The sequence below is a fragment of the Hippoglossus hippoglossus genome, chromosome 4 (genome assembly GCF_009819705.1).
Source record: "Hippoglossus hippoglossus isolate fHipHip1 chromosome 4, fHipHip1.pri, whole genome shotgun sequence".
In the NCBI taxonomy this organism is placed as follows: domain Eukaryota; kingdom Metazoa; phylum Chordata; class Actinopteri; order Pleuronectiformes; family Pleuronectidae; genus Hippoglossus; species Hippoglossus hippoglossus.
In genome coordinates, this window is record NC_047154.1 from 23033108 (window position 1) to 23060003 (window position 26896).

Genomic DNA, 26896 nt, shown 5'->3' on the forward strand with positions numbered 1-26896 from the left:
TACTCTACTAAGTCCACAATGTTCTCTCTAAGTTTGGACAGCTACGCCACTTCTTCCTCCAGCAGTGTGTGCATGCATGCGTGCGTTTGTGTGTCGTCTGTTTGTCCAGAGATTAGCCACAGAAACTTTCTCATCACTTAGAACCAAGCGGCATTCTGGGTATCGGTTGTCCCGCCAACCACAGTCTTTGTCTGGCACTGGATCTGTATTCACACACGCACACGCACACACACACACACCCACATGCAGACTGAGGGGAACCCCAGATTTTCTGAAGAATGAGGCTGTTTTTAGCCCATCTAGGTACAAGGCCTTTGTGTGAAGATCCAACTGCCAGGCTGAACGAAACCCACGGCCTCGACGCTCTGTGTCCAACATTCAAATGACATTATCATTGGGTCATATGAGCGGGAATGCTTCAGTAACATGTTAGCGGTACAGATTTAGCTTACGGCTCTTTGACGATTGTATTTCACAGAGGCACAATCACTTGAAGATTACTTGAATGAAGATGAAGATTCTGGATTTTTATTTGGATCTGCATCAAAATAACACAGGCTCATAGATTATTCTCTGAGAAATGAATGAATACCTAGTTGAACCAAAAATGAATCTCTTCTTCTTTTGGCCTTGCGCCACCGCTCCAAAGCAAATTGGTTTTGTAGTTTTTCCCTAGTCGTGCTAACAATAAGCACCAGAAGCATGATCTCTTTGGCAGATGTGACAATTAAACTTTTAAGCTTCTAAAAGTATACAAAGTACGAAGAGAACCACTTTGATTTGTCCCCTCTTTCCCATCATCCCCTCTGCTTACCGTGGCGGTGATGCGTGGCCCGTGCAGCTGAGCGTGTAGTATGGCGTCGTTCACGTGGTTTCGGACCGCTAGCAGAGCCAACTCCATGCTGTTGTGGTTGCTGCTGGTCGCTAAAGTGGCGGATAGCCGTTGGAGCAATACCACCAAACTCCCCCAGGGGGCGCCGAGTTCTGATACACCGACCTAATGGAGTCACAGGGAGAGTGCAGAGGTGATATAAGTGAATAAAGGGGGGGGGCTTAGATGTGTTGGTGTCTTGGTCTTGGTGCAGAACAATGTGCATGAACGTTGCTCTGATTTCTGGATCCCAACTGCAGCTCAGACTTGTGCAGGAACTTTCTGACGTACAAACTATAAACAGAGATGAGCCTGCGGTGACGTGCAGTTTCTCTGGTCAAGACCACATTTCCCGTGAAGCAAGTTGTTCCTTTCCCAGTCGGAATGTTCCTCTGTTGCTCTGCTGAGGAGGATCAGCATGTTGGGAGTTGTTTATTCATCTCCGCTTTCTTTTGCTTCCAAGAAACTTTCACACAGGATGAGCGGTGACATCTTCCAGTTTTGTGCTGTAATGAAGTTCCTCTATTGTGGCCACTGTTGAAGCTGTCCAGCGAAATTCAAAGCGGCCCGAGAAGACGCATTGGAAGAAAATGCCAGTTCTCTTGGCAATGCTGTTATTATTCGTCATTCTGAACTGTAATGTGGGAATGAGCTGTTGATTTTAAAATGCTGTGAGTTACTGATTAAACAAGGGGAGCATTTTATTAACTTTAGAATCACATGGGTGATATCTAAAAACAATTTACTTTAGAGGTGGCGTGAGGTTAAGAGTAAATTTAAAGGAAGACGGACATATCTTCTTAGAGCAAAAACATTCTGGATAAAACCCAAATGATCCATAATTTCTTTTTGTGTATAAACAAACAAAATAAAAAATTATCTTTAGTAAAATGAAGAGGTGCTGGTGGACTTGAACTTTTTTTGTAACTGTTCCCCCTGCCTAATTGTTGTTATGCTAAGCTAAGCTAGCACAAAGACATCAGATTAGTGCAGAAGTGTTGGCCAAACTACTGATGAGGCGTTTCATTCTGTGGGGGAACTTTTACATTCACAATAAAAACCTATATAACTCACTATAGGAAAGAAACACTCAAAAAGCATCATATGTTAAACCACTCACCAGACATCCTCTCATCACGTTGACACACAGTCCGGTACAGGGCCGGATCAGCGTCAGCCCTCTGCAGTGGGAGCAGTACTGCATCCTCACTAAGCCTCGGCCACACTCTCTGGATAGCGTCGCCTTCTCGGTCGCGTTCACCACCTCACCGGCCAGTCTGAGGAGTCGGCTCAATGCCCGGCCGACCCCTAGTGCACGGGAAAGGCTGCTGACCAGGAGGCGAGGATGGGGTCCAAACGGGCTGACGTCGTGCCTCGTCATCCGCAGGCAGTCATCGTGGGTGGTGGAGGCGGGGGACTGGTGGGACATGTGGCCGATCCCGGGGTTGAGCAGACGTCGGTAAACCAATGGGAAGAGATCGTTGTAGAATCGACGTACGGTGTTCTCCAGTGAGGAATTAGATTCTCCAGAGAGGTGGCGTTTGATGCCGTCGAACAGCTGAAACACAAGGGGGCGACTGTCGGACACCAGGGTGGAGTAGGCGCTGTCGAACAGGGAGCTGGTCATGTTCGACATGAAGGACACGAGCGACTCAAAGGTCTCTGGGACAAGAGAGAAGACAGAAGGAGGACAATCAGCAATAATAACAAGTCAGGAATATACGTGGAAGGAATATGTAAGTGTTAACCATAGATGCTAACACTCGTCCAATCATGAGTGAGTCTCAGCTGTCAATCACGATGTTCCACGACATTTCTATATAGCATCAAATATCTTAATAAAACAAAACTTATCAGTAAGATGCACACTTGAACAAACATCCGTGTGGTAAGAACTACCCAAACATCTTCAGGAAAAATGTATTTGATGTGTGATTTGACTTTTTAATTTTGTCCATGTCCCATCCACTAACATGGAGGAGGGGAGATTTCTGACCAGATTCATATCCAGTTTGCTCAGTCCTCTGTTTACTGACCCGTCATCACACTGGACCAGGTGAATGGAATGTCTGGCTTTGTGACCATAAATGTGCTAAATGCTATATTTGGTATTTCCACTGTCTTTTATAAGGAAACCAACTTTTTTTAACTTGCTCGAGTACTTGGTTACATTTCAGATTAAGATTTTACATATAAACACACGATAAACCAGGATTACACCAGGAGTTTGTCTTGGAAACATACAAAATAAAGTAGTTAGAACTAAAGAGAAACTTCCTCTCTCAACTTGTGCTTTAATTCCATTAAGTGATTGAATTATCCAATATTTCACAAACAGCAAAGATAAGAGAGAAAAATAAGAAGAACAAAAACAGATTTCTGTATCAGAACATTGTTTTCTTCCATTAATCATCTCATGACTGATCATTTTTCTTATGACCCTGACGGAGGAACATCAGGGTGGGAGGAAACTCTACATGATGTAGTTAGAAACCAGCTCCACCCCAATCAGCCACAGCAGAAAAATCTACTATCATATGAAACACGTTACTGCAGAACTAGTATTTTTACTTCTTATACTTTAGAACCATTTTTATGTTAATAATGTTGGACTTAGGATTTAAATACAGGACTTTTACTTGTAATGGAGTTATTTTATATTGTCGTATTAAAGGTTATCATTACTTCTCCCACCGCTGCTAATACACATAAACAGAGCTGTAAGGTTATTAAACAAAATTGGATAATATAAAGAGTAATGAACAAGAAATTAATGTATTAATGGTGCAGTTGTCGTATTTTTGAGTAATTTATTTTGTGATTACTGACTAAAAACTATATTCTCCATATATGGTGATAAATAAAGTCTCTGGATACACTGTAAATTAATTCTTCATATACGCACATATATCAGTTATTCTTGTAACGACCTTGTTCTGACTTTAAAGATCACAACTTATTTCATCCCCGTTCTTTTTCCCTACCCTGTGTTATCTATAGACAGGTGATAACGAGGCGCTGATCTCATGATCCACTGTGTTTCCTATACGTCTGACAGGGTCTAACGAAGAGGACAGCCCCCCCCCCCCCACCCCTTAAAGGAGGCTGTAAACCAGTGTGTGTGTGTGTGTGTGTGAGTGAGAGAGAGAGAGAGAGAGAGAGAGAGAGAGAGAGAGAGAGAGGGTGACTGTGTGTGTGGCTATGTTTGAAAGTTGCCAAGTAAAAAAAAAAAGAGTGATGTCAATCTGCTGGCATCCTGACACACACACACACCACACACCACACACACACACACACACACACACACACACACACTGAAAGAAACCTATTTATCTGTGAATTTCAATGTGCATGTTTGTGCGTGTTTGTTTATATCAAGTGGACTAAATGTCTGTAATAATGCAGCAAAGATTTGATATGAGAAATGCATCCTTTGCCGACACGTTGAAAAACTGCTCAAAACTGAACTTTTATGATCTTGATTTAACAATGTCTTCCATTTATTGAAACTTTAACTTTGTTTTAACACTTTTGTTATACATTTTATTGTTTTTAACATCTTTTATTGTCTTAATTTGATCCATTCTAGGCATATATTATTCTTAAGCACCTCAAGCAGCATTTTATACTATAAAAAGTCCTATATAACAAAACTATATCATCATTTTAATTCGTGGTTGGGTAACAAGGTTGCAGCACCGAGCGAGAGCGTCTCACTTTCACGTGTTTGCATACCCACGTCCTGGCGACAGCAACTCAAACACAACCGGCATCGAGTGACAAGGCAAAGACAACCTCTGCTCCAGGGTCATGTGATTGGCTCTTTACCCCGTGTGATTGGACGACAGCTGCGACGTGAGGAAGAGGGCACACAAGGGTCTTACAGTGTCAGGAGAGACACACGCGAGCACGCAGACACACACACGGTAATCCAGAGGGTGTAAACGGAGCCTGAGTACAAGCGCCCTGGGCATGTCTCCGTTTCTCTAGTGGGTCATAATCACGGTGCTTTGGAGAGTCAATCCTCTGAGAGTCAGCTCAGCTGTCCTGCTAAATCAATTTAAATTCTCACTTTTTTTTTAATTGTTTAGCCGTAAGAGAAGATTTTGTTTCATAACCTCCATGTAGGAGGTTGTATTTTCTTCTGAGTTTGTTGGTGCAATGATGTGTTTTATGATATCTGGCACAACTACCATAAAAACTGCTCCTCTGAAACATTATCGATTTCATATTCAAACTAAAACGTCACTTAATAGAGCTCATACCTCCACCAAGGCCCGACACTCCCTTGAGATTCTATCAAGCCGCACTAAAGTGCACACTCATAAAGATCATTGAAATAGGATCGATTTTTATGAAGATCAATTGTTAAATTTGTTGCAAATGTCAACAAAACAAAATCTACACAATCTACATCTACATAATGTTAAAGAAAGTAATTCCTGAATCTGGATCAGCACCAAAATTACACCAAAAGGGTTTTTCCTTGACCTTATTATCATTCTTGCACCAGGTCTCAAGAAAATCAGTTCAGAATTGAGTTTAAAAACAAGGGAAGCCGACCTGTTTATATTATTTCCTGCACAACAAAGTCCTGGTGAGTTTAAAACCAGTCACTGGATTTGGTTATTTGGGTAAAACTACACTTTAGAGTAATTTTATTGTTAAATTTCAAGTAAACACTGTAATTTGTGAATTCTGAACTCTTCTCCTTGTACTTGCTGCATGTTTGGCCGAGGTCAGCTCCTCTTTGTGTGCGGGGGTTTTGCAATAATTTCCCCCCTGGATGCTTTAACACGTCCACTGGACATAAACAGCAGCTGAAACTGAGCCTGGGAGCGTTGGGATGTAGACGAAGATGAAGACAGTGAGAGATAGAGAGAGAGACAGAAAAAAAGAAAGACGGAGGTAAATGTTTGCTGTGTCCATCTGCTGGGCTTCATCAGTCTGGTAAGCTCCACACTACACACACACACATTCATGGAACACATACACACAGGGCCTGTGTCCCTCACACACACACATGCTCACACAGACTGGTGAATAGCGTTGAGAGACAAGTGGACAAGCAGAGTATTCTTCCTCCTATTCAGAGCAGCCGTTAGAGACCGGCTGTTGCCCACAGCAACAACACTCGGCTGCGGATACGTGCTGAATGTAAACATTCTCCGTCCCTCGCTCTCTCATTGGCCAAGAACAAAACCTGATCATTGCAGCGACGGAGACAGACAGACGGAGAAAGGGAGCGGAGAGTTGTGACAAAGTTTTCCGCTGCTCCCTCTGGGAGTTTGCTCTCACACTCAATCGAACATCAGTTGTTTGTTTGGCGAGCCACTGCGGCGCCTCACAAACTAAACTGGCCCCGCACCACCACCCTGACACAAACTAGCCATTTCATGATGAACGCACAAAGTGAGAATGACGGGGGGGACACAGACACTTGACAGAGTTCAGCTATTAGTGTCACTTTGATTTTGGGGTTGTCCGATCAATTCTCTAATTTATTCTCCTTGAGTCAATAAAACGACGGCCCTGACAGAGTCCAGGAGGTTGATGAGTAAATAATAATAAATAATGACACTTAGTAAAGCACACACCTCCGACAAGGTCCCCAATAATTCAATCAAGCTGCACTGAATTTCACACACTCAAAGGAATCACTTCCCCAAACATGTCTGATTATTTTCATCATGATCCGTGAATCACTCCCTGAGGAAATAGGTGAAAATGTGAAAATTCCTGCAATGTTGGATCTGCCCCTTTGTCCAGATCTGTGCCAAATTAAATTAGTTCACCAGCTTCTCTCGCAATGTTAAAGACAGAGAGAAAGAAAATCCAACATCCCCACCAAGATCTGCAGGTAAAATGTAATGGGTTCTTTCCTGACACACATCCTTCCAACAGGTTTCAGACAAATCTGTACAGTTGTTTTTGTGCAATCTTGCTTACAAACAAACAAACAAACAAACAATTTTAGAAACATGTATCAAATAATTGATTTAGGTATATTTGCTTTAAAAGTAATCAGCTTCCAAACTTGTTGATTAATTAATCCACTATTTGACAAATGCGTCAACTACCTGTTAAATCACAAGATAACTGAACTTCCCTGAGGAATGAAAAATATCAGCCTTCGTGTCCCCCCCCCCCCTCCTACCACCTGATTTTCTCAATTTCCTGGACAATTTGAACCTCTCTCTCCTTTACCTTGGTAAGCCTTGGTGTTTCCAGCGATCAGGTATTTGAGTTCGAAGCTGTACGACTGCATCTTCTGCTGCGTCTCGCTGCGAACCGCCGCCATGTAGCTGTCCTCCATCTTGCTGGTGCAGCAGGTGGGCCCGGGGTGGACGCACACTCGGAGAGACTCGTCTGAAAGACACGGACGTGGGAAAATGCTTCAGGCCCGATGACCTCACTGCAGATCTACAGTCACAGAGAAGTTGAATCTCATCCAACGCAAAAATGTTGGGTGGCAGAAAATATTTCATTAAGTCTGCACAGGTTTGTGTATATTTTGTTAACATTTTTAAATGAACATATCTTAAAAAACAGTTTTAGCTTTTCAAGAATAACGTTTTTTCCCTTAAAGTTGCTTTAATCTTTATGAAAAATCAAGATAATCCGCTTAGGGAGCTGTGATGTAAAAGTATTTAGTGGATCAGGTTTTATGACTTCACTAAGATTATGCTGCAATGAGCCTGTTGAGACCTGACACGATGACATGTACAGTGTGTGAGTCTGTGTGTGTGTGTGTGTGTGTGTGTGTGTGTGTGTGTGTGTGTGTGTGTGTGTGTGTGTGTGTGTGTCAGCCCGACTATTGTAAGCAAACCTGTCAAACAGCTGACTGAGATCAAGGGGGAGAGTGAGAGAGATGAGAGACATGGACCGTCATCAATGTCTGACCTGACACATCACTGATACGCACACACACACACACACTCTCACAATGTCAAACTCTGAGCTATTCTTATAATCCCTCTCTGAACATAGAACACGTGACTGCCATTACTGAGATAGTTACAGTTTATTGGTAATTGTGTGTCCTCGTTTACAACAGGACAGTGGGTCGGTCGGACGTCTGGGCTGCACGCAGACTTTAAGTTGTCTGCGAGGAAGCTCCGGTAAAAATGCTTTCTGGAAATTTGTGAAACCACATAGATTCTTCCACTTTAAATCATGTTTTTAAAAAAAAGACTACTAGGGGATGAAGCTGCATGTCAGGTGCAGTCCATGTAGTTGTTTAAGTAAAGACAATAACAGTAAATCTCCTGTGGAAAACCCTCATTAAAACAACGTCTTAGTGGAGTTAAGTCACTCCCGGCACAGAGCGGATCAATGAATGTCAGATAACTCAAACCTGGTGCAACGATTCTGCTGCTGTAACCAACTATAATTAGCAGACGACTGTGCCACAGATCGCTGAGGTCACAACTTAACTATCTGTGAACAATCACAAGCCCTGGACGCACGGCCCCTCAGCACAGTAATAACAGTAGATGAATCTAACTGTGAGTTTGTCCTTCTCTTGCAGCTGCAGGAGGAGCTGAGCTCCATCAGAGATCATCTCATGTCTGCTGGTTATTAAATATTAATAACAGAAGTGGATGTTTTAAAAAGTTTTGTTGAGATTCGTATTCAGAGGAGTATCTATAACGGTGTCTCTTATAGCCATGCATACATCAAGAGATCTATATGTGTCCCACACTAATTAGGTTAGTTGTAAACAGAAATAGCTTCGCTCCATGAGACGCTCGCCTGTGCAGCCCAGTGATGAGCTCTGATATTTGGAATTCGTTCATGAGCTGTGGATCTGAACGTCTAAACCCTGTGTGAGCTACAAGCCCACGGTCAAATTAATGATGTTTTTTCAAAGCAGGAGAAGTAAAAAGTTTAATTTAACACGGCTGTTTTTAAAAGTGATGTAGTGTTTGGAACATTTACTTATCCAGGCAAATACAAAAATATAAAATTTTACTATTTGCAAAGATATTCAATTACATGTCAAACATAAAAAATTTCTGGGGTAATGTAAAGTAGGTATAAGTAGCAAAATTAGCCTAATTATGTATAATATGATATGCAGAAACTATTTGATGTTGTTGAGATAATAATAATAAGAAGAAGAATACATTTTATTTATAGAGCGCTTTTCAAAGTACTCAAAGACACTTTACAAGCGTTACAAATTAACATAAAAAAGCTACACACTAAAAACATAGAGCACACAACATACATCACACATTAAAAGCAGATGGTTATAGGGTGGCGCCAACTTAATGAATTGCTCAGCAGTTTCATTTATCCCACAGCATTGTCACTTAATAAACTCATTTAAAAAACTGCAAATCATATATATACCATTGTTTCTTCTTGTTACAGGTTTTTTTTCAAGTACTTGTTCCTTGTGGAAACTGTTTTTTGTATTATCTCAACCTTACTGAGTAAAATATCTTTATAGATTAAATATCTATAGATTAAAATGTTGTGATTTGGCGCTATACAAATAAAACAGAATTGTTTACTGCTATTTCGTATTCTACTGTGAAATTAAACCCATACATATATAGCACATCAAAAATGTTTGCTCAAATTGATATTGTATACCATGCCTGCCTATGTACTTATAACTTATATAAACGTATACTTCTATTTCAATATCTCATACATAATGAAATTTTAACATTTGTAGTGAATTGTATAGGTTTATATTATGTACATATTCTATGTATTTTATATATATAATGTAGATATTCAAAAGGCTGAAGCGCTATACTTCCTATATTCACTTACTTATATTCAACACAATATTCTCAACACTTCTATAAACACTATTAGTTTTGATTCTGTTTACATGTTTCTATATTTCTTATGTACTTCCTTACACGTATCATGCTTATTACTTTACTCACGTCAGTTTTTTTCTGTAACATTATAAAATGTCATATATTATCTTAATATCATGTTGAAGTATAGATACCAACAATTTTAAAAGATGAAATCTGTATTTTTCCATTATCAGACTCCTTCAACATGATCCACACACAGTTTCATGAACTTAGTTTCCACCTATATAACTCAACATTTTCTATAATCATGTGATATCTCCAGAGGGACCGACCTGTTCCCGGTGAGTCTGGCACCAGCTCCACGGGGCCGATCTGTCTCATCATGTAGGCCGTCTTCACCTCATGACAGCTGTCCGCCCCGGCTCCTCTGCAGCCGCTCTCCGGTACCAGCAGCAGGCTCAGTAAAATCACCCAGAGCAAGTCTGCGGGTTGTGAAGCTGCACGGAACATGGCGACATGTCAGAGAGGAGATGGAGAGTGTGGAGGGTTCAGTGTGAATTCATGTAAAGTCCCGGTGCACCGTGCAGACTGAGAGCAAACTTCATCTGCAGCCTGTGGAGTGTGTGTGAGGGGCCCACCCTCTCTCTCTCTCTCTCTCTCTCCTTCTCTCACTCTCTCTCCCTGCCTCTCTCACCCACTTCACTTCAATTGACATGCACACGCACATGCATGCAAAGTACTTTCTGTTTCTTAAATACAATAAATGCACATCTGTCATAACAATCATGAGCTTAAAAGACAGTTTGCAGTTCCTAAGCTATGTGACCGTATTTATTTTTAACTGCAGTTATAGATCTCTCATTTTAAAGCAGCTGTTCCTGCAAATTAGCTCCATTAAACTTGACTGGTTGCTCTGAGTGAAGAGGAATCTGTGGGAACTGAAAGTTTGAAGCATGGACGTCACCTGCTGGGCTTTTCGGGTAATTGGTTCAACACGGGCCCAAATGTGTGGAGTTGGCAAGTGAAGCCACAGTGAAACAGGTTATAAACAGTTTTATATGCAGGGAGGTTGGATCTATTGTGACAGCTTGTTTCTCTAACAACAACTGGGGGTCATTAATTCGTGCAGTAGTTAAAAGGGCATAGAGGTAATGATGTCTGATCTACTGCACATGGCTTTCATAGAACTGCCATACAAGCCAGTAGCCTGTCAGATTTCCCTTTAGCCTCAGCGTACGCTCAGGTTCGGCCTGTATCGTTGATCACGAAGCCGAAACACTTGATGACACCGAGGTGCTAATGGAAGTTAGCGGTGGCCACTAACACCTGCTAACAACTACTGGTAGTTGGCAACTTAAATTGGGCCAAAGACCTTCAAACGTACACAGGATCTTCACCGTGTTGTCCTATATTCTAAATGTCTCTTTGACTTGTGGTGAGGTCCTGGATCATTAAAGCCTCTGAGAACTTCAGAGGGAAAAGTTGATGAAGTGTGATCACCACGTTTAACTACTGTTCATTGTGTTTCCATAATTTCAAATAAAAAAGCTCTTGCATGGGAGATGATTGGATTTTGACCTTTTCACCTCTGTGCCGCGGCCCCTTTAAATCCAATCTCCCGCGTTCCGGGTTTGGCGGAAACAGAAAGCCTTCATTTCCTGTATTTAAGCGCGGCAACAAAGAGCCTCACTTAGCATCCGAGCCTCCTCCTCTGCTCCTGTTCTCCTCGCGCCTCCGTCTCCACCGTCGTCCCGAGAAGATGCCGGAGGAAAGCACCGCCGCGTCCAGCTCCGCGAGGTAAAGCGCCGCCTGTCATGTCCCCCCGTGGTCCCTGAGACACACGGCTAGTTAGCCAGCTAGCATAGCTTGTGTGCTAACACCGACGGCCCATTGTTTGTTACGGGCGTGTTTACATCGTGCTAACGTGCTAGCCAGTCACTCTGACCCAGTAGCAACATTAGCACCGCTCCGGGTTGTTTTCTGCTAACGTTGCTAACAAACACAGATAACCCCCCTGCTAGGTGGCTAACAGCTAGCACGGGGCTAACAACAGTGCAGCTTGGCTCCGGACGTGAAGTCAGCGAGTGAAGAGTTAAACTGAGCTCAGTCTGCTGCGGTTCAACTTCTTCTGGTGAATGTTTGTTTAGTTCGCTGTTGACTCAACTTCACTTTATAACTTTTGCAGCGCGGACGAGAAGCCATGTTCTTCATCTTCATCCGCTGCAGCTGCAGACAGGTGAGGATCAGCACTCAGGGTCATCCGGCTCATTACTTCTGTTTACTTTCCTTTTTAGGTTTGATCAATTTTTAGAGTTTTCATCGCACCAAACTTTGTAAATGTTAAATAAAACAATGTTACAGAATGGAATTAAAAACAAACTACTACACATCCTATCCACCGTTTGCCTTAGTACTATGTTGTGTACTTGTGTTTACACCGGGAATCAGAAACTGCATTTCAATCCTGTCCTGTACATAGGACAGATTTTTCAATAAAGTTAACTTTGAAAAGAACTGATGCAAAGAAAAAATACACAATAAGATGAATGGCTGGAGTAAATTAAATAAAAATACAATCGTTTAAATGCATTTTGACGAAATTCCTGTTAAGTTTAGTAAAACCTTTACAGTGAGAATAGTGGATGAGTTATTTTGTTTCCCCCAATTAAAATCTCTATCATAATAATAATTGTAATATGACCAACTTTAGTGGTTCCTTGCATTTAAAATCTGACATTTTTCAATGGGTGAAGTAACAGTTTACATCAACTCTTTATTTGTTCCCCCCCTTTAGCTCTGTCGACGTCATGGACGAGGCCAAGAAGCTGATCGGCACTGGGAACAGACATCTGGTGATGGGAGATGTGGTTTCTGCGGTCAGTGTTTTCCAGGACGCCTGCAGCATGCTGTGAGTACCTGAGGTTAAAGAGGAGCCACTGACTCAGCAGTGCAAATGTTAATGTATAAAAATGTTTTTTTGCTAAATAATCAAAATCACACCAAAGTGTCGAAACTTGCTGGTTTCATTTGAACTAATTTCAATTTTTCATTTGAACACCAACACCTCCTGCTCCATTAAATGCTTGTGTGTTGTCTTTCTGTCAGAGCTGCAAAGTACGGAGACACTGCAGATGAGTGTGGCGAAGCCTTCTTCCTTTGTGGGAAGTCTCTGCTGGAGCTCGCCAGGTTGGTCTTGTTAACTTCCATGTCATTAGATTTCTATTTAAGACTACCTTGCTGTCGTAGATGCTAGACATTGCAAAGTTCTCCCTGGATAATTAAACTGGGCTCAGAACTTATTGGACTTGACACTTTATCTTCCCCTGTCAGCAGTAACGCTTTTAATAATCTGATGGTCTCTCTTGGGGGGTTTGGTCAGGATGGAGAACAGTGTCCTTGGCAATGCCCTGGAGGGAGTCCCAGAAGAGTCGGAGGAAGAGGAGCAGCCCAACAACTCAAACATTGAGAGCGCCAACAATCTTGATGGTAAGTATTTGAAACATTCTTTGTATTTCATTGAGGGTCAACTGATCAACCAACTTTTTTTTTTTTTTTTGTACAAGATCCATTAACTTGTTTAATTCTGTCATTTGATTACATTCTACCATTAAATACAGATTCCCATATATGGATAAAAGCTTGGGTCAAATCTTGTTATGCTCAAAATCAAGTTTATTGCAGAAACCTCTTGGCTGTAGCTCAAAACACAGGCCTCAAGTACCTGACTGTCTACATTAATGATTTCTAGAGTTGATTTGTTTAGAACCTGAGTTTTATGGTTGTGACTCACTTTATATTGACATCAATATATGTTGATAGTAACACTGGAATACAAATGTCATCCGACAACAATTAGGCTACTCTCCCTGTTTGGGAAAACTTTATGTACATTTATATTTCTATATCTACAAAATGATTTCTTATGTTACACTGGTACAGAAAAAACTAGAGATGAGCTGCGAATGCAGGTGTATGACGCAATGGCCGAGAAGGAAAAGACTGAGGCTGTTGACACTACGGTCAAAACAGAAAATGCTGTGGAAAAGTCCCCGATCAAACGGGTGAATGGATCAGCGAGCGAGGACGAGCAGAGCTCTGCTGTGAATGGGGTTGAGAAGACGAACGGTGTGGGAGAACATTCAAATGGGTCTCCTGGAAATGAACCTGTGACTGAGGAAAAGGTGGAAATTGTTAAAGAGCAGAATGGAAAGGAGAAACCTGAGGATGAGGAATCCAAGCCAGAGGCTGAACAAGATGAAGAGGAGGAGGAGGAGGCAGAGGGCAGTAGATCTCTGGATACTGAGCACTAGTGGTGTGGATGGGTGTCGCACAAACTTGGTGTTTCTTGATACAAAACTATGAACTCTTAGACAGTGGTTACGAAAGGTGACGGGAACTGGACTGACTTCGATTTTAAGTTGCGTTGGAAAAGTTAGATTTTAGCTCTGTCTAAATATCCTATTGTATCAACAGATGATGACGACGATGATGACGACGATGATGATGAGGATGGAGAGAAAAATGGACAAAATAAAGTGGGTCTCCCTAAACAAGTCTCTGAGCGTGGTTAAGAAATATTTATTTTTAACTTCCGCCTTTTTCAGGAAGAGGAGGAAGTTGGGAATTTGCAGTTGGCCTGGGAGATGCTGGAAGTGGCCAAATTCATCTATAAAAGGTGAGGACAATACGATCATGAGAAACAATCTCTACAAAGTCCAAACTTTGAATGGTCATTACGGCTCTCCTTAATGGAACAATGAGGTAAAATTGAATGTGTTCATTCACCACAGGAAGGAGAGCAAAGATGAACAGCTGATGGCAGCACAGACGTACCTGAAACTCGGAGAAGTCAGTGCTGAATCAGGTACATTTCCTGCAGAAGTTCCTGGAGAGACTTAACTTTCCACCTTTATACTTTATGTTTTCCCTGAATGAAAGAAAAAGCATGTTTTCCTGTGTAGTCGTCAGCTGCTTTCAGACATGTACTGAAATCTCCTGAAATTATCCAGAGGGTCAGTTTCTGCCACCTTCTAGTAAACTCCAGATAATGTCCATGTGAGAATTCAGGCTCGTCCTCACAATTCACTGATTGAGTTACTGCTACTGAACACAGCTTGAAATGTTTATCGTTGAACACGTGTATTTAAATCCCCTTTTCCCATTTACCACTAATATTGCAACTAGTTTGTTACTCGTGTAGTTCTACAAAACGTAAGTGTTTTGCAATCGCTTCCTCAGGCAACTACCCTCAGGCACTAGAAGACTTCCAGGAGTGTCTCACCCTGCAGCTGAAGCACTTACCTTCCCACAGCCGCCTGCTGGCTGAGACCCACTACCACGTCGCCACCACACTGTGCTACATGGACCAGTACAGCCAGGCCATCCAACACTACAACAGCTCCATTAAAGTCATTGAGGCACGTCTGGGTAAGTTTATCGGTTCTGTGTGTGGGGAAAACTTGTTCTGCTGTTGGGAGACGTTTTCGAAGTTTAACAATCACAGCTTGATAGTTGCTGTTTGGTTGCCAGGTGATTAGACTGTGGAACCTCACTCCTCTAATTTATCTGTGTGCAGCCATGTTGCAGAAGGTGATCGACAAAGCGAAGGGAGCAGAGGCGGCAGCGGAAGAGAAGACCGAGATGGAGGAGCTGAAGCAGCTTCTGCCCGACATCAAGGAGAAGGTGGAGGATGCCAAGGAGAGCCAAAAAACAGTTAGCACTGCCTCCCAGGCCATCCAGCAGACACTAGTGAGTACAGTCATCACAGGGGGTCAAACCACCTCAACATGAGTCTGCACTGCACAAACCACTACTGATGGTCGGGCTGCAAGATTCTGGAAGAAATGAGAATCACTTAGACTTGAGTTCATGATTATTCAAGAGAAATGTTTAATTAATTTACCTGCAAAAGGAAACGATATGACTGTGGGATAGAGTAGGACCCCAGATTTTAATAGCAGCTGAATCATTGTCAATTAGAAATGATATTGCTTTAGAGTAGAGATCATTTGTTGTGCAGCCCTAACAATGATGCTTTGGTAGTATTTACTGTCCAGAAGAGGGAACTTGTCTCTGGGTAACTTGAGTCATCTCTTGCAGGGCGGTGCCTCAACCTCTTCAGCATTCTGTGAAAACGGTGGCCCTTCATCCTCCACAGCATTTCCCACAGCCAGCAAGGTAACATCGCATGAATGACCAAAAGGAAACAAAGACGTAAATCCACAAACCTCTACAACCACATTTCTCTCCATTGTCAGATTCCAGTGAAATCAGCTGACGGCGCCTCATCCTCAAAAGTCTCAGACATCTCCCACCTCGTTAGGAAGAAGGTGAGACGCTCGTCTCCTCTTGCAGGTCGAAGTGAAGCCGACTTGGAAGAATCAAAGTTGATCTCTCGTAATTCCGCACTGGAGCTATAATCAAACCTGATCATCTACCTAATGTGTATGTGTGCAGGCTGTTGTCTTGGTGGCTTTCTGCAAATGCCTTCAGCTGTTGTGTTGTGGCTTTTGTGCGGGTTAGTGTAGTTGTGGCATGTGTCTGTGTTTGCATTGTGGTAGAGCCAGAGTCAATTCAAGCTTTTCTTCTGGGCCGACTTGTGTTGCATGATTTTGTTCAACTTTATGATCTTGACGTAACTAGTGCTTGTAACGCATACAGGATTCAGCTTCTCTGTAAATGTTGACCTGGAAGGTGTTTGTGTACAGAAGCCTTCAGTCTCCTCTTCCTCCCCCTTGTCCTGGTTTTGTTTCTACACAGAGGAAACCAGAGGAGGAGAGCCCAGTAAAGGACACTGACGCTAAGCAAGCGAAACAGGAAGCCACAGTTAATGGCAGCGCCGACTCTAGTGCCAGCAACGGCAAAGGAGTCAAGGAGGGAAAATCACAGGAGGCGAGTGACAGGCTTCAGTCTTTACGTTCTGATGTATGTGTCCAACAGAAGACTTTGGATCGTGGAGGAGACAAGGAACCTGCAGTAGTTACGAGCTGCATGTGGTCTCTAGGGGACCTTCCATCACAGTAGCTTGAGTCTGTCAAAGATGATGTGTTGTTCCTCTTGGAGGAAAGTTACCTCTCCATCCGAACTACCAGCACGTTGGGAGGAATCCTGTCTTTTGGTGCTTTAACTCATGAGTTGTTAAACATGCAACTCTGTGTCTTGGATCAAGACATTTAACAAAGTAATGACCTACAGCTTAACTCTCCTGAGTGGCTGTTGGTTCACAGAGCACCTCTAACCACATGTGTAGCATCAGCTGCAACAGTCTCTAAACAAATTCTCTTTTGCGTTGCGTCACTTCTCTGCATCACTTCTGCAAAGGGGATTAATGGTTCTGTTAGAGCTGCAGCGACGAACCAGCGAACATCCCATAAAGATTAGACCGGATTTTGTTTTTGTACCTGCTGTTGTATTAAATGTTCTTTCTCTCTTCCTGTAGCCTGCCAACAAGTCGGCCTCTGTCCAGTCTTCAGCGTGACGGTCTGAGTCTCTGTCCTGATCCTGAGAACCAGCACAGCATGCCTGTCCTGCCCCCCCACCCCCCACCTTCAGCAATTTTGTTTCTGTAAATAAGATCATTTTCATAGATTTGTCTGTCCAGTTTTGTATACTTGTAGTAAAAAAAATGAAATAAAGAATTTGCAGATGTAAGTTTGTTTCACCACATTGTTTTTCATTTTTAGAATGACTTTCTCGGGACTTAATGAAGTTGTAACTAGAAAGACTTGAGGTTCACTTCATCTGTTGCTCTGATAGTTGTGTGACCTCACTGTGGGCAAAGTTAAATGCGTTTGTCACTTAAGTGAACCTTTGGTTAATGGTGTTGAGGCTGGAGGCCAAAGTCTTATCAAGATTAAAACTTTCATACCAATCAATATATTTGAACAAATCTTTGCTCCGCTTGAAGGTTGTAGTTTTAAACAATACAAACTAAAACATTTTACAAATCTGAGGTGTAACATCAAAACCACTTGTTAAACATCAGTGTGGTTGAACCAGCATTATAGCTATATATTGAACTTCTATTATGTTGCTATTGATGAAAATCAAACGACTTGACCTAAATGGACTCCACAATAATTAAATTATATAAATTTGAGTGAACACCTGCTCGGACCTCCTTGCAGCTGGTGCAGTCATCAGGACTCTGTTTCTATGATGACGAGGAACTGGTGGTGGACATGGTCACTTCCCTGACAATTCCTTAATGCAGTTATTTCATATAGAAAATAATCTGATGCAGCAGAAAAACGACACAAATGAGGCTCTTTCTTTTCTAAATGTAGTTTATTTTCTCACTGGACTTTTAAATTATGATCTTTGTCAGGATCAGAGGAGAGGAACAGTAATCACAGTTTGATTCCCGTTGTCCATTTCCTGAGTGTCATGTCTGTCTCTGTTAACTCTGACTGGCTCCGTCTGTGGGCGGAGGGTTTGTGTGATGGGTCGAGCTCAGCGGGGAGCAGAGATGATTCACCTCTGTGGGCTGTGGAGCTGAAACCGCCGGAGCTGGTTGTCCAGTCGCGTGGAGAGAGGACACCTGAATGGATGTACACAGGAACACATTAAGAAAGAAAAATCCTCTCAAACATGCTTCCAATTCAAGAGATTCTATACAAGAGGCTGTTCATCGTTGGTAAAATTGCACTTGAACTGGATAAAGACAATAAATCTTTTGCGTATCTTTACCTTTTTTCTATATAAATTTTTTTGATTAATTTTCCATTTTCACAGATTTATAACTAAACCAGCTGTGAAACTTTCTAAATTTGCTCTTGGCACAGAAATGATATCTGGACGCCCAACATGTCCTTTGTTAACTTACTACAGCCTGATATGTGTAGTGCCTGGTGCTGGCAGGGTCCGGCTTCACGAGGGTCTGCGTGTCCTCGTCTCGGCTGTTTGCCAAACGTACACAAAGCTCCATGTTTCCCACCTTAATAAAAAAAAAAAAAACAGTCAGGCCTATAATTAACTTCTATCAGGCTATAAAACATAAACATCTAACATTTTAAATGATAATTGCAAGTGCTGCACACTGCAAACCTTGTATCTGTTCATACCTGGTGTATTGTGTTGAGCTGGGCGATGCTGAGTGAAGGTTTAACAGGCAGACAGCGCACTGGCATCCTCCAGTGGCCACTGCAGAGCTGTTGAGACAATAACACAGGACAACATTAGGACTATACTGAATATGTGCTCGGTTATAGGTCAACTAGACGTAGTTAAAAGGTTCTTATGAGAGAAAACAGCACATGAAGGTGCATCATAGGTACAAAGGTTTAAAACTGTTTCACATCATTTCACACAACTTGATTTAGTTTCCATCTGCATTATTTTGTTTGTTCTTCAGCAAGATTACACAAACTTGGTGGGAGGGTGTGTCGTGGGTCCGGGAAGAAGTCGTAAGATTTTGGTGCAGATCCAGACTCTAGTTTTCAGACACTTTCACCAATGCTCTACTGAGTGCAGCTCTAGTTTAGATGAAATGATTATACAATTCACATCTTGATATTTTCTTAGCTCAATCATCTGAGTTCAGGCCTCACTCAGTCTCACCTCCTTTTATTCAACAACAGACAAACACATAACAGACGCATCCAACAAGACACAACAGTCCATTTAAATTGACTAGATCCAGATTTTTATATGGATCTGAACCAAATTGCACAGACTTTCATCAAAGTGCATGAGCTACTCGCTGAGAAATCAATGAAAATGTTGAAAAACACTATGTTAAAGAAAGTTGGAACAAAAAGTTCCTGGATCCGCACCAAAATGTTGTGGGTTCTTCTGTGGGTCATGAAAATTGGTTCAGTAGTTTTTGTGTAATCTTGTTTACAAACAAACCAACGGACAGGGGTGAAAAAAACAACCTCCCAGGTGGAGATAGGTTTTAATATTTGATTCATTCTCCACTTCTTCCAGCGGTAAATCGACATGTCACTGACGGAGCAGATGAACCTGGTTGTGTTGATCGAAGAGTTCCAGTCGTGTCCAGCCAGAGGGCGACTGTCTGAACAACTCCTGGTTCTGAACATCCAGATCTCTGGCTGCCTGCACCTCCACCACCAGGCAGAGGGACGCTGACGGCTGGATCCTGCAGAGGGGAAATGCATACTGCTGAGAATGCTGCACCAGATTTGTCTTTATACTCTATTGTGACAGCATCATTTTTTGGGGAGAATGAGGTTTTTGTTACCAGAAACCAGACATTTTTGTCAGTTTTATGTTTTTTAACAGTTGCCCCAATGGAAAGTGGGTTTCTTTCTGCTCTGCTCTCTGCAGATGAGACTCAACACAGCTCCTACCTGGGAACGGGCTGTTTCACTGACAGAAGAGCGTAGTTTCCAGGGGCGAGGCTGTGGGTGTAAGGTGAAGATGATCCCGGCAGACACTGGACAGGGGGCAGTGGAGTCGGGGGTCCCACTTCCACACCCTCAGAGTAGAGAGCTGCCACCAGGCGCAGCGCTCTCTGAGAGGCATTGACTCCCAGAGCCAGGTCAAAGAAAACCACAAAACCAGCTCTGAAAAACCAGAGGAAGTCGTGTAATGAAACTCAGACAGGTAAATGGCCTGTTGGGTGTACAGTGTGTATATGTATAAGTAAACTGACGCAGGGTCGTAGGGAGCTGGACCCAGAGAGTCCAGTGGGTCCATCACGTGTCTCCCTGACGTAGAGGAGAAGGATCTCGTCTGGAGCTGATGGAAAGATGGAGGTTTTTATTTAACTGTGACAAGCAAACACTGCAAGTAATTTGTGAAAGTTTGACTGAAAGTGTGTACCAGAGAAAAAGGTGCTTGAAGTGGGAGCAGAGGTGGAGGAGGAGGTTGTCTGCAGGACCAGGGAGCTTCTCCACCTCTCTCCACCTCCGCCTGTAAACTCTGCTGGAGCTTCTCCCTCTGAATCAACCAATGCTCAGTCCTCACTGCTGCTGCACAACACACAACAGTCCCCTCAGGCTCCCACATCTACATTCACTCAAACCAGACTGCACACAATCAAATATCAGTCCCCTTATTCACACCTAGGTCAAGTTCCAGCTCTGAAATATCAATGAAAATGTTGAAAAACACTTGTCATTTCTTACTTGTCCCTGGTGTCACCCTGAATTAGATTTTTGTGGATTCGAGTTAAAAACCTCAACAACTACTGGATGGATCGTCTTTGTGTTTGATGCAGAAATCCATGCTTCCTTTAAATTCCAAAAATGTGAACATTACACCTACTTTCCCTCACCATAGCACCGTCATTGTGAGTAACCGCATGCATTTTTCAACCATTAAAAATCGAATAAGCTCGTTAGAAAGACTTCAACCTTCGTTGTCATGTTTTCTCTCTCTGTCCAGCTGCATCCTGAGGATCTCCTCCTCCAGCCTCTGGTTCTCCTGCTCCAGAGCCAGCAGCTCCCAGCTCGGACCCGGCTGACGAGGCCTCACCTCTGGATTCAAGGAGAACAGTGATGTGGCTCAGAGGGAATTTACCCTCAGTCTTAAATCTGCAGCATGTATAAGAATCATCAGCTTTGTTTCCACTACACAATTATCCTACACAGTTCACTGTTCACTGATCATGCAAAAAGAAAAGTTGGAGACATGTTTAAAAGTGAAATCTCGTCTTACTCCTGCTCCTGTCCTTGGCCGACGCTGCTGCTGCTGCTGCTGAGTGATTCCCCTCCAGACTTTGGGCTTCTGCCTGCAGGTCAGTCATCTGCGCCACAATGGCTGGATCTGACCCACCTGACTGCGAGTCCGTCTGTCGCAGGGCTCTGCAGCGGAGACATGGTTCACCCTCAGGTAACCAGGCAGCTGAACCAATTCTTATTCACATGTAAACAGCTTTTTAAATTTTTTTTAAAGACAACCAGAGGAAGAAGACACAGGAACAGGGTGAACATCTGCACTTGTTTCTGTGTTTTTCCTTCCAGCTGTGTTCTTTTTAAAATAAATTCCTCATAACGAATGCAGGCGTATACTTTATCTGGGCAGAGAGCGGGCCATCCGCGGAGGTAAAGAGCTTGTAGTTGTCAGGATGCATCTTTTGATTCTCGGCTGGATCTGTCTGATTAGCAGGTCGCACACTAAGAAGAAGAAGAAAACACAAAACACAGCGGATCATCTAAACTGAATCATATCGAGACGTCTGTGCAAAGTCTCCCAGCCAGAATCCACCCGACAGTACAAGGATTATTATGATTCCACCGCGAACCTTGCGATGAGGAACTACCCGGGCATAATGAAATACATAATTGATGCTCTGAGTCATAGAGCAGCCAGGAAAGGAAAAAAAAATCATATTTCAGGGAATATTGGTCTGAAGAGCGCTGCAGGAACAGAGAATTCACCATAACAACACGTTAATTAAACATGTTACCTTCACCAGGGAGGTTATGGTTTCACCCCTGTGTCTTTGTCCTTTTTTAAGGCAAGATTAGACAAAAAATTCTTGATTGATTTCCACAAAACTTTTGTAATTGAACCCATTACATTTAGGTGCAGAGAGAGTTCAGGGGGCAGATCTAGGAATTTATTTTCTTTAAATTGAGATTTGTCATTGATTTCTCAGAGAATAATTCATTGATCCTGGTGAGAGAAGTCAGGCGTGTTCAGGGGAGCTTGTTGGGCTCCTGGAGATTTACTCTAATATTAACCATAGTTACTACTTGCCCAGCCTTAACCTAAACCCCTTATCTTAAACTAACCTTTAAACATGTCTTCACCTTAACATTGAATGAATGAATCTATGTTATAAAGACTTGACTGTGCAAACAGATTTCAGGTCTCCACAACACACACACACACACACACACACACACACACACACACACACACACACACACGCACACTTACTGTAATGCATGGAGATGTCGAGCGAGTGCTCTCAGTGTCTCCTCGTTCCTCTCCTCCTGCTCCCTCAGCTCCATCAGCAGATTGTCCAGCTGACTCGAGCGGCTCTGCTCACTCAGGACAGAGACCTGATGGGCCAGCTCTGACACACACAACCAGGAACACACAAAAACACACACATACAATCTCAGAGCAATCCCTGACATTTGCATCATCTGACATTTTGCGAGGAGAAGTTCTCAGTGGGAAATTTCGCACCGAGGCAGAATCAGATTTTTGTCCTTTACATCCTCCGCCACTCGTCCCTCACCGTCTCTCTGCTGCTCCAGCTGCCGGTTGTGAGCGTGTATCAGGGCCACTTGGCGCTCGTGGAGCGTCGCCATCTCCCTCATCTCCTTCAGCCTCTCGGTGTGACCCAGATGACGTCGGCTCGGCTGAGGGCCGTGTTTAAAAATGGATAGATTCATACACAGCATTGCTTCTTAAACATGTCACACGATGGAACGGAAAAGATTGATTTCTGCTTTCACCCTGAGCGTCGTTAAAATGTTCTCATTTCTTGGACTTCTACCTGAGTGACCTGTGACTCATTCTTACACCACAGGCTGATGACTGGGTCTATTATTAAATAACTTTTACATTATAGAGGACATGGGGGCACTTATACTACCCTGACATATACCTTGACGAGTGCTCACCACACACCATATAAGCTGAAAAGTACAGTGCAAGGGGAAGAAGAAAAAGGATGCGGAGGGAGAACGACAAAACCATTGAGTCCAGTATCCACCTCAGAGCTTCCTGACCAGTTTGGGTGATTTTCCTCAATGGACATCCTCAGCCTGTGAAACTGAGAAATAGAAGAGAGAAATCATGTATTTTATATTAATGTAAAACTAAAAGAAATAGAAATACTTTATTAGAAATAGTTTCACTTGTGCCCTGCTCTTCCAGTGTCTTCACTGACACGATCATATCCAAACATGAATTATTAATCAAAGACCTGTAGACGCCCACAGTGTTTGGTGAAATGACATCAAAAATGCACTATATTATAAATATAAATACACCAAATGTTGCCCTGACACCTGGATCCCTGTGGGAATGTGAATCAGCTTGATGTTTGCAATGCAACACAGACAAATGGACTGCGTCTGAAAATACCTCTTGCATAATAAAAGGCTGGATTGATGAAAAATGCTCTGTGTTTTTCATGGTGCAGAAGTGGTCGGTGCAGCGGTTCGGTTTTACCTCGTCAGTTAGATTCCGCAGAGCAGCACCGTCCGTCTGAGCGTTCGCCCGTTTGTCTTCTGGTCCCGACTCCAGCTCGGCCTCAGCACGGCTCCTCGTGACGGGGATTCGTCGCTGACCCCTCGTCTGCAGATGCAAAAGTTGTGTTTCGACCAAAAGTAACTGGAGCTTATGGTCACATGAACTTTTTTCAAGGAACTAAAAGATTCCTGTGCATAGTTTTTCATGAGGAGATGTAGAAAGTGGATTTTCTCATTCTGAATCACAATCATTTCATTCTCTCTTAACTTTCTCCTACTAGAACCATTTTCTCTCATCACTATGGTAAGAAGATCTCCCACAACAACGATACCTATAATCATGGTGAGTTTACAACTTCATATTTTAAAACCTCTCACAAATAAAGCTTTGTATGCATCTATTGTGAGACTCATAAGATTCCTTTGCATTTCTAATTCTGTGCAGATATTTGATCTCTTCTCGTCTGATCAGCTGTTTGTTTCTTACCTGAACGAGATCAGGAGCTCTGGTCTGTTTAGCGTCGACACCTCCACCTCCGCTCTCCACCTCCCCCCCGATGCAGAACATCGCTGTGTGTTTCTCCAGCAGCCTGGTGGAGCGAAACACCATGTTACAGGCTCGGCAGATCAACGTCTTCTCCATCCGATGACCTCTGGTTACCTCGAGGTAGGACTGATCACCTCCTAATACCCATAAACTGAAATACAGTAAGACTCACTCACTTAAAAGTGTTTCACAAAAGCAAGATTAAGTTCTTCAAAAGAAAAAAGCGTGAACACAATTCTCACAACAAAAACACAAATTTCTCTCGTTGTCCTGAACTTCACAGACGTCGGTTCATTTAAATCGTGTAAACAGGTTTGGTTTGACAACTGAGACGTTGTCCTTTGTGTTTGTTGGCAACTGTCACCATGGAGTGACCTCACTGTGTCAGGGTGTGGCCCTGACAACTTTATTAACAATACCAATGTATCACAAGTGTTTTTTTTTCCCCAAGTATCTACGAAACAGCTTGGATACACGTAAACAGAGAATCACTCCACAACAACGTAGATTAAACCCCTTTAATCATGTCTGAGTGAGTTGAAGTAGAACAAATGTGCCATTAGATTCATAAAATATGTTTTTACATTGGTTTTCGTATAAAGTGCATGATGTCAAATAGTGATAATATGGACAGGAAGTCATGTAATGCCAGGGTTGCGATACCATCAGTCCCCTGTTTTCAATTTACAGAGACTCCAGTCAGTATCGGTCAACCAATCAATCAATCTAATCTTATTTGTTTAGCCCATATCCTGAGATCATAATTTGCCTCATAGTGCAACTTCCTCAATCCTTAACCTTCGACCAGAGGAAATGCATAAATCTCAGGGAGAGTCAGTGTTTCTCATAAATGTTATATCTCAACCTAAACACTTATTAAGTGGGCGTTGATCGTATCAGGCGGCTGTGGCTCAGGAGGTGGAGCGTGCCGTTCACAAACCAGAGGGTCAGATGTTCGATGTCCTCCAGTCGGCTTTGTCCTTGGACAACACATTGAACTGTAAATGACCCCTGATCGGTGTGTGACTGTGTGATGGAAAAGTGCTGCGTAAAGAAGCTCTGTATGACTCTGTGTGTGTGAATGGGTGAATGTGACTTGTTAAGTGCTTTGAGTGGTTGTTAAGAAGAGAAAAGTGCAAGATAAATGCCGTCACTTTGCCCTGTTGATTCCTGAGTGAGTTCCCAAAGCAAAGTATTGAACTAGAACGACACAGTAGATCTCAAACCTCCACCGAGGCCCAACAGAAACAAGCTGCACCAAATCACACTAACTCACAGATGTCATTCTCCTCAACATGCCTCATTGTTTTTTATCAAGATCCATGAATTGTTTCCTGGGAAATTGGTGAAAATGTCCAAAAACGTCGATCTTGCAACGTTAACGATTGGGACAATCTTTCCGCACCAAAAATGTAATGAGTTCTTTGTCAGTTCGTTCCCCATCATTCCACCAAGTTTTTTGGGGAAATCGATTCAGCAGTTTTCACGTAATCTTGCTCACAAACTAACTAACCAAAGTTTTTTTATGTTACGCTGAGCAAAACGATTTTTCCTCTGAATTCTAGTTTTGGTAACGAGAGCTTGGACAGAATCCGCCGATTATCATTTTAGCTCTTTTCACATTTGCTATCACCTGAGTACAGTTTCCAGTTGATGCCGTTGCTACTGTTTTGTATTATTCATAACAGGAAAGCAATTCTTACAGCTATTGGGATTAACCCTTTTTCTTCTGTTCAATATTTATAACATGGCTGTTTTCTTTTTCTTTTTTGTTAAAGCTCAGAGTGCCTGATGTTTTCTCACCTGCAGTGAACACGTTGAGAGTCTGACTGCAGCTGCAACAGAAAGGGCCTCAACCAAAGTGAGTTAATTCACTCTGCAAACTGAAAATAACAAACACGACATAATCCGACCTTCATGTGAAAAATACACTCAAAGATGAATGAACTTCATCCCACATCAGTTCACAGAGTTTTGTTGTAATCTGTCGAGAAGTTTTTGCTTAAAACTGTTTACAAACAAACAAACTGTCATGAGTTGCAACATAACCTCCCTGGTGGAGCTGATAATCTGTGGGTCTGCTCACCAGCTGGATTGTGAGGTGTCATACGGTCCCTACCAATAGGTGTCTAAGGTGGCAGAGGCTGTGATTTATGATGTTTCAGGTATATAAGCTCTGTTGGTTTTTACCGTACGAGGTGGATATTAAACATGTCGGTTGTGTGAACTTGTCCTTTAACTCCCTGTGCTGCACAAACAGCAACAGTCCAGTCTGCTCTGAAACAGCCTCCATAACAATGAGACAGAGAACCGCTGCTGCTGCTGAGGACTGAAATATTCAACATCCATCCACACCTCTGATGGAGGGAGAGAGAGTGGGAGAGAGAGGGAGGGAGAGAGAGAGAGAGGGAGAGAGAGAGGGAGTGAGAGAGGGAGAGAGAGAGAGAGAGAGAGAGAGAGAGAGGGAGTGAGAGAGGGCGAGAGAGAGGGGGGGAGAGAGAGAGAGAGAGAAGGGGGAGAGAGAGAAGGGGAGAGGGAGGGAGAAAAGGGAGAGCGAGAGAGAAGGAGGGATGGA

General features: G+C 42.8%; 3 protein-coding genes across 8 annotated transcripts in view; 1 reads left to right on the forward strand and 2 right to left on the reverse strand.

Moving 5' to 3' along the window:
- The window catches only part of LOC117759858 (glypican-5-like), a 43311-nt gene extending 33028 nt beyond the window's left edge, over positions 1-10283 (reverse strand). Inside the window, exons 1-4 of the mRNA XM_034582319.1 lie at positions 9990-10283; positions 7079-7240; positions 1992-2533; positions 815-997 (exon numbers count right to left, since the gene is read on the reverse strand). Of these exons, the coding sequence (XP_034438210.1) occupies positions 815-997; positions 1992-2533; positions 7079-7240; positions 9990-10167 (1065 nt within the window). The 5' untranslated portion in view covers positions 10168-10283. The remainder of the gene's footprint in view (positions 1-814; positions 998-1991; positions 2534-7078; positions 7241-9989) is intronic.
- A 1011-nt stretch (positions 10284-11294) lies between these two features.
- LOC117760515 (nuclear autoantigenic sperm protein-like) lies at positions 11295-17307 on the forward strand. 4 transcript variants are annotated; one of them, XM_034583608.1, is made up of 15 exons: positions 11295-11454; positions 11843-11893; positions 12452-12565; positions 12763-12843; positions 13037-13143; positions 13597-13938; positions 14131-14192; positions 14262-14332; positions 14448-14521; positions 14896-15084; positions 15233-15405; positions 15757-15834; positions 15915-15986; positions 16417-16548; positions 17096-17307. In XM_034583608.1, exons 1-15 carry the CDS (start codon positions 11417-11419, stop codon positions 17132-17134), a joined length of 1623 nt encoding a protein of 540 aa, XP_034439499.1. In that variant the 5' UTR covers positions 11295-11416; the 3' UTR covers positions 17135-17307. The 4 variants fall into 4 exon arrangements, with proteins under 4 accessions (XP_034439499.1, XP_034439501.1, XP_034439502.1 ...); XM_034583610.1 differs by having other exon boundaries at positions 13597-13932; XM_034583611.1 differs by lacking the exon at positions 16417-16548.
- A 693-nt stretch (positions 17308-18000) lies between these two features.
- Positions 18001-24529, reverse strand: ccdc17 (coiled-coil domain containing 17). Of its 3 annotated transcripts, none has more exons than XM_034582932.1 (15): positions 24262-24529; positions 23755-23880; positions 23294-23353; positions 22814-22937; positions 22507-22645; positions 21633-21737; positions 21280-21425; positions 20976-21098; positions 20443-20588; positions 20273-20358; positions 19968-20183; positions 19621-19756; positions 18720-18806; positions 18482-18592; positions 18001-18196 (listed from the first exon to the last, which is right to left on the reverse strand). In XM_034582932.1, the coding sequence occupies exons 1-15, from the start codon at positions 24415-24417 to the stop codon at positions 18056-18058; spliced, it is 1902 nt and encodes a 633-aa protein (XP_034438823.1). In that variant the 5' UTR covers positions 24418-24529; the 3' UTR covers positions 18001-18055. The 3 variants fall into 3 exon arrangements, with proteins under 3 accessions (XP_034438823.1, XP_034438822.1, XP_034438824.1); XM_034582931.1 differs by having other exon boundaries at positions 20443-20591; XM_034582933.1 differs by lacking the exon at positions 24262-24529 and having other exon boundaries at positions 20443-20591; positions 23209-23353; positions 23755-23822.
- Positions 24530-26896: the final 2367 nt, after the last annotated feature.

Coding starts and splice junctions, on each gene's coding strand:
- ccdc17 (XM_034582931.1), bottom strand. CDS start 24,417: ATGGAGAAGACGTTGATCTGCCGAGCCTGTAACATGGTGTTTCGCTCC. Junction 22,938..23,293: donor ACTGGTCAGGAAGCTCTGAG/GTGGATACTGGA, acceptor CACGGCCCTCAG/CCGAGCCGACGTCATCTGGG. Junction 21,099..21,279: donor GGCCAAGGACAGGAGCAGGA/GTAAGACGAGAT, acceptor CCTTGAATCCAG/AGGTGAGGCCTCGTCAGCCG.
- LOC117760515 (XM_034583608.1), top strand. CDS start 11,417: ATGCCGGAGGAAAGCACCGCCGCGTCCAGCTCCGCGAG. Junction 15,085..15,232: donor AGTCATTGAGGCACGTCTGG/GTAAGTTTATCG, acceptor ATCTGTGTGCAG/CCATGTTGCAGAAGGTGATC. Junction 16,549..17,095: donor AGGAGGGAAAATCACAGGAG/GCGAGTGACAGG, acceptor CTCTTCCTGTAG/CCTGCCAACAAGTCGGCCTC.